The sequence below is a fragment of the Arachis ipaensis genome, chromosome B06 (assembly GCF_000816755.2).
Source record: "Arachis ipaensis cultivar K30076 chromosome B06, Araip1.1, whole genome shotgun sequence".
NCBI lineage: Eukaryota > Viridiplantae > Streptophyta > Magnoliopsida > Fabales > Fabaceae > Arachis > Arachis ipaensis.
The window spans coordinates 2,975,325-2,982,153 of record NC_029790.2 but is presented as its reverse complement, the minus strand read 5'-3'; the positions used below and the strand labels follow the sequence as shown (position 1 = coordinate 2,982,153).

Here is a 6,829-nt window from a genome sequence, read left to right as displayed (position 1 = left end):
TATTATTTTCATATAAAAAGATTTTTAGATGAGTAATTATCTTAGAAACATGATTCATTTGAACAGATTATTTTAGTCTCTAACTAAATTTATTTGATATTTAATTATTGATTGAATACTTTTTGTTTGTGAAATTGATATTAATTTAGGTTGTATTATTAAGTAATAGTAAAAAGTTGGTGAAGGGGATTGACATTGCCCCTTTAGTCCATAGCATTTGGTAGGGTCAATTGGGAGATTCCACTATTAAGAAGAGAAACAAAAGGAAAATGAAAGAACATAAATTTGGCATGGCATATTATTGCGGTTGCCACTATGAGACCCCAACTGCTCCGATCCAGAAAGAAATAAAGAAAAGATGGTCGTTTATTGGATGCTCTCCTGTCCTTTACCCTTCAACTCAGGTAACAACTTACAAGGACATTATTTATGCTCTCATTCAACTCTTCATTGTGTATCTTCACTTCACCACCAATACTCTTTCTTTTGTTTTCATTACTCTGAGTTTTTTTTTTGTTTGTTAGAATCCAAAACTTTTAAGTGAGAGAAAAGATGATGTCATTTAAATTATAATTCGTTATAGTTTTATTAATACTAAAAATGTTATAATTAAGTATTTCTTTATTAAGATAGTAGAATAGTGAATGAAGCAAAGCAAATAGTAGTAGTTAGTATGATTATTATAATAAAATAAGTTGAAAATTCAGGTGCAGTCGACTTTATGTGAAGTTGATGACTGAAAGTAGTTAGATAATTTGACTGATTTGACTAAATTTCTATCTAACAGCTCTCAACCACTAACTTTACGTGAAGTCGACTGAACTTGAATTTTCATCATAAAATAAATTGGGCAACAACTCTGATCTGCTCTTGATTGAGTATTGACCAGTGAGATTCTTGTTTGGAACGCCACGTCACTTGAAACCCGGCGTACCCATCTCCCATGACATGAAATGAAATGAAAATTCCCATTCAACGTGACTTGTAAATTGTAATGTGGGTGGCCTAGGAACCCTCATCCAAATTCTACATCTTCTTCTCAAAATACAAAACCATCTGCACTGCCGTTATAATATAATGCCAATGCAATCATAAATTTATAATTATTATTTCAATAATTAAGTAACATTGAAAGGTTACATTACTCTCGATCTTACAGTATTATTTTCATCGGAAATGTAGATAACACCTATATGCGAGTTGATGTTAAGCTTTACCTCATTCATCAATTAGTTGAAGTTCACTGATGAGTTTAGATCACTATTAGAATAACAAAAATATTATATATACATTAAAATTAGTTACCACATATTTGTATATAAAAAAATATATATAGTTTAATTTATTTTAATATGTATTATATAATGATAATAACTGATTTTGATAGCTAATTTTAGCATATATTTTTTGTGATTATTAAAATAATTACTACTTTTCTTTCATTATGTTAAAATACGTATTATTAGATATGCATCATGTAATAAGATAAGATATGCCTCTTATTGTTTTTTATTTTGGCAATATAATACTTTCTCAATATTTAATCCTCCTTTTAATCATTTTATGTACTGATTTATATGGTTTTCTTGACATACAGAGCCAAAAGAATATGATGACATACCTATATATTTGTACAGTATAAACATTCACATCTAGACCGCCATGACAATTGGCAATATTATTGAAAAGTATAATAATACGAATAATCTAATGAGATTTAATCCAATAATTATATGAAGTTGTTTCATTCAACCATGTTATTATCATGCTCAATTGTTTAACTTGTAGGTGATGTAACGAAATACCTTAAAATTAAACGAATGAGAATAATACCAACATATATTTTCACCTATTTATTAATATATTTATTTTGATAATGTAATTGTCACTTTATGTAGAAACAATTGTGGAAAAAAAAAAGGAGCAATGAATCAGAGCCCAACAGGCTGATGAGTATGTATGTCAGCCTGAATAACATAATTGGAAATTGGTAATTAATTAATTAATTTAAAGGAAATAATGTCCCTATTATCCACGAATATAGTTAATGATGATCCATAAATAAAGAGACACTAGATGAGAAGTGTATGTTTATTGCTGTATATTAATACGTGGGGCTACTTGGATTTGATGTATCAAATAAGATGCCAATTGCATAAATTTGGTGTTAACAGCCCAGAAAGATATATACTTATTGACAAACTTTTTATTCCTTCTTGATTGTCACATACTGGGATATCATATTTTAATTACTCAGGTCGTTGGATGTTCCTTTCAGATAGTTTCATTACACCATTATTAATAATAATCAGTTATGGGAGATAATAATTCTACATATTCTTATGATAGTGACAGAATTTAAGGGGGGAAAAGTTGCCAAATTAATTTTAATTTGCAACAACGCTAAGAAATAAATATGAAATAAATAACGAATGAACAGGTTAATTAGATTGTTTTAGCCAAGGACAGTATAATTTCGAGCCTTAAGAACTTGAGTCTCAAAATGATTGAAAGTAGCACTTTATTAGAATAGAATATTGTCATCCACAATTATTAGAATAGAATTACACTCAATGATAGTTTTGAAAGGGAATAATTTCCATGTCAATTGCCAAATAAAACTGTCACTTTATTATTACTATTATTATTATTATTATTTTTCCAGCTGAAAGTCTCAAACTTGAAAGAGAGGTAGTTGGATACCCATGTTATGCAGAGCATTCATGACTTAAGCTCATTGATCTTATCTTATCCGAATCATGGACAGAGCTTTTGTCTATGAATTAAGGCTACAATTACAGCTAATGAAGCTACATAACTGGTAAAGAGGACCATTAATGATTAATGAAGAAGCATGATTGAAGTACACAAAGGCTATAGAGAACCCAAAACTCTGGTTGGTTTTCATAACTCGTGTGCCTTGTGCTCATAATTTTAATATAATATTAAAAATGATTGCAATAATAGGGTCCATTTTTTTATATGAAGGATAGAGAAATATGGAGTTGTATTTGTTGTGTTAGTTATTTGAGAACGTGTTTGATATCCCACCATAGCAGACATCTGAATATGATGGGTCCAAGCTAAGAGATCATATTATAACAGAAAATAAAACATTGTGCAAATGTGGGGCTATTAGAATTTAGAAACGTACAAAAAAGAATAGTTCTGAAATTTATCAAATGGAAAAACAAAAACGTCGACAGCAGGGTTCGAACCTGCGCGGGCGTAGCCCAACATATGAAAGTTTAAAGTTTAAACTTTAAAATATTAACTGAGGAGTATTTTGTTATACGTAAATTATTCATATAAAATCACATTAGTATTACTTATAAATCCATAATATAAAAACGAAGATAATAATTTATTGAGTTAATTAAATGGGTAAAAGAATAGGGTAGGAACACCACCAAGCTTCCACCACCTCCACCAAATTCTTATCTTCTCAAATTTTTTCCGATGAACACTCTCTTCTCACCCCCTTCAACCATTTCGGGCCTTCCCCATGTGAATACAAATCTTCCTAGGTTCCATTCCACCATCAGAACCACCTTCTTCCCTCAGCAGCAGCCGCACTCTCTGCTCCGCGGCACGCTCTCTGCACGTGCCACTTCCGATGAGGTAGACACACGCTTACAAACACTGGATGGTGAATCCCAATCCCCACTCTCAGAGGAGGAGCTCAAATTGGAATCCGATGCTACCGAAGGAACCACTACCACTTCCACTTCTTCTTCTGCTCCCATCGACAAGGAGCTTAAAAAGGTTACTTCCCGCATCCTTTAATTTAATATCTAAACACAGTTCTTTAAGGATGCCCATTTCGTAAAAAATATTTCTTTCTTAAAGATTTTTGCGTATAATAGTGATGAATTCCCAAAGTTTCAAACTTTGCATGTGGGCATTGGTACGTGTCTAATTTTGAGTTTGGAGATTGAAAAGGTCCATCCTCCTTGCTGAATTCTGGATTTGGACAAGTGTCTAATGTTGCAAGTTGATTTTCTAATTTGAGATTATGCACTTGAAAGTATAATGTAGTGGGTAATTTAGAGTGCCAAATTATAATTTGAATATTGTATGCTAAATTCTTTTCTTTTTTTCTTTTTTTTATTTTTTTTTTATTTTTTATTTGTGTGTGTGTGTGTGTGTGTTATACATTACAGGTAGCTCAGAAGACAGCAGCTACCTTTGCACCAAGGGCTTCCACGGCTACAAAGAATCCTGCAGTGCCTGGAACTGCATTGTACACTGTTTTTGAGGTTCAAGGTTATGTATCAATGTTGTTGGGAGGAGCTTTGTCTTTCAATCTGATATTCCCTTCAAACGAACCTGACATTTGGAGATTAATGGGAATGTGGTCCATTTGGATGTTCAGTAAGTTTATACTTACCTACCAATCTAGTAACTTGGATTTGAAATCACATGCTATTGCCAATCAGCACTAAAACTTCTCTGATGAACACAACAATCCATTTATGCAGCAATTCCTTCTCTACGAGCTAGAGACTGCTCAAAGAATGAGAAGGAAGCTCTCAACTATCTTTTTCTCCTCATCCCATTGATCAATGTTATAATCCCATTCTTTTGGAAGTCCTTTGCTGTTGTTTGGTCGGCAGATACAATAGCCTTCTTTGGAATGTATGCCTGGAAGGTAACTATACTTTCTTGTTATCCATTTTTGCTCTTAGCTTTCTGTTTCTCATGTATAGTTATCTAAAGAACATTACTTGCAGTTTGGGTGGTTGCAGAAAACGGACTAGGAAACCAAGTAGACAGTCAACTGTTACCAAGGCATTTTTGGTCTCTTGTTTCTCTCTTGGAATTATTTTTTTTACACACAATAAAAGACATGCAACATTTCTTGCAAGAAATTCTGTATTAAAACATCTTCTGGGTATACTAAAGGAGCTAGACACATCCTTATAGTTGTTTCCCATTATCAAATGAATATGTATATGATATAGGCTCTTTCAAACATTTTGCTACTTTGTCATCTCATTGCACTTTGAACCTACAAATAGAAAATTGCAATGTTACCGACAACAACCTAGAGGTAATATGACACGATTTTATTTTATTAGTCAGTCAATGAATGTAATATGTTGTTGCATCAGTGAGATTTTCGATGGTTGTATCCATGGCTGTAAAGTATTTTCTTGACTTGTAAGGAAACTTAAACACGACGAGCTCGGTTTATTGCTGTGAAACAATCAAGGTCAAAATATTAATGTTAACAATTGAAAAGAAAATTAAAAAAAAATGCAACTCGTCTTCCCAATTTATTGGGACTCTGTATATTTTACAACTATTTAATTGTTGTCTAAAATCAACCATTCAATAACGTCAACTAAATTGGGTAAAGAGTGTACATTGCAACGATTTCTTCTCTTTTACCCATATGCAGAGGAAAAATAGATAATGAAACTAGTAGAGCTACATTTCAACCACGATGTTACAAACTACCTCTTCTTTTTACTTGAGCTTCTCCTTTCAGCCTCTTTTTCAGCAACCTGAACATAGAACTCCGAACCAAGCATATCATGTATATCAAGATTTAGAGAAAGGCTTAAATCAATAACTCCCTTGATGATTTCTAATGTCATATTGAAACCCAAAGTAGATAATACTCTAATAGCATTAGCAGCCCTGCATATGTATTTTCTTGTTTCCAATGCCGTATAATTTTTCTCTTGTTCTTCAAGACTTGCTGAATTTCTATTGGAATGGCTCACTTGATCTTCTACCATGTCATCTTTGGCTTCAATATGTTCTCCAATCCATATGAATCCATTACATCCAAGTATCAAATCAACACCATATTGCTCAAGATGATGATAATGTTGCTTTTGCCTCTTAACTAAGTAAGGTGGGACTGTTAGCAGTTGACCTCTGTTAAGCTGACAGAAAAGTGTAAACAATTAGCATCAGCATCAGCAACAACAATAAAGCCATTAGTAACGTAATAAAATTTAAGGATATAATTTCAATATGTATTTTACACAACCTGAATATATTAAATAAAATCTATGCTATATAATCACCGACAGTACCATGGCAACCAAAATTTCATTCTCCCTCATTCAAAGTCATTTGCATTACAAGACATTTTAATCATTAACAGGCAGTTGGAAGTATAGTTTTATATTTGTCAACTTTGGCCATCTCCATATACATTTACTTTTCTTTACCATCTCCTACTCTGTAACTGGCTAATACTTTTTGAGAGGAAACAAGAAGCAAAATGATTTACAAAGTTTCCCAAGTATAAACAACAAACCTTCCCATATTTCTGACTTCTTGCCTGAAGATGTAAGCCATCACGCTGGAAACCACGAACTTCAGCCTGTAATCATGTAAATAATTTAGAACTTTAATCAACTGATCCTTCACCAAATGCAAGCCATGTTTGACATAAATAATAAAATCGTACTTACACAAACAACATCCTTCTCTTCAAAAATTGAACGCATATTTAGTTCATCCACAGCTGTCCGCCGTCTCTAGCAGAAGAAAGAATCACTTCAAATGAGGGGTATTCAAGCTTATGTGAGGCAGAAAAGGCAATAGAAAAAAATATCTTAAGGATCAAAAATATTGAAGCTTAAAAACACTGCATCTGATAACAATATCTGTTTTGCAACTGACAGTTGAACCCCTGACCTTAACTATTTCTTTGACCACAATTAATTTTTCTTTACACAAATTACATCTCAAATCTTTTTGCAATACAACCAACATATTATGAGGCTAGACGGCACCAAAAATCAGATGATCAAGCTTAATATTAGTTATAAGCTGCCCGAAGGACCCAAGCGCATCCCAAAGGCCC

The 6,829-nt window shown here is 32.6% G+C and overlaps 2 protein-coding genes across 2 annotated transcripts in view; one reads left to right on the top strand and one right to left on the bottom strand.

Annotated features, from left to right (window-relative positions):
- LOC107645369 lies at positions 3,344-4,977 on the top strand. Its single transcript, XM_016349379.2, has 4 exons — positions 3,344-3,765; positions 4,164-4,374; positions 4,482-4,651; positions 4,734-4,977. The coding sequence occupies exons 1-4, from the start codon at positions 3,460-3,462 to the stop codon at positions 4,758-4,760; spliced, it is 714 nt and encodes a 237-aa protein (XP_016204865.1). The 5' UTR covers positions 3,344-3,459; the 3' UTR covers positions 4,761-4,977.
- The window catches only part of LOC107645367 (exosome complex component RRP4 homolog), a 2,608-nt gene continuing 993 nt past the window's right edge, over positions 5,215-6,829 (bottom strand). The window contains exons 4-6 of the mRNA XM_016349377.2: positions 6,435-6,500; positions 6,278-6,343; positions 5,215-5,897 (exon numbers count right to left, since the gene is read on the bottom strand). Of these exons, the coding sequence (XP_016204863.1) occupies positions 5,460-5,897; positions 6,278-6,343; positions 6,435-6,500 (570 nt within the window). The 3' untranslated portion in view covers positions 5,215-5,459. The remainder of the gene's footprint in view (positions 5,898-6,277; positions 6,344-6,434; positions 6,501-6,829) is intronic.

Coding starts and splice junctions, on each gene's coding strand:
- LOC107645369 (XM_016349379.2), top strand. CDS start 3,460: ATGAACACTCTCTTCTCACCCCCTTCAACCATTTCGGGCCTTCCCCAT. Junction 3,766..4,163: donor TCGACAAGGAGCTTAAAAAG/GTTACTTCCCGC, acceptor TATACATTACAG/GTAGCTCAGAAGACAGCAGC. Junction 4,652..4,733: donor TTGGAATGTATGCCTGGAAG/GTAACTATACTT, acceptor CATTACTTGCAG/TTTGGGTGGTTGCAGAAAAC.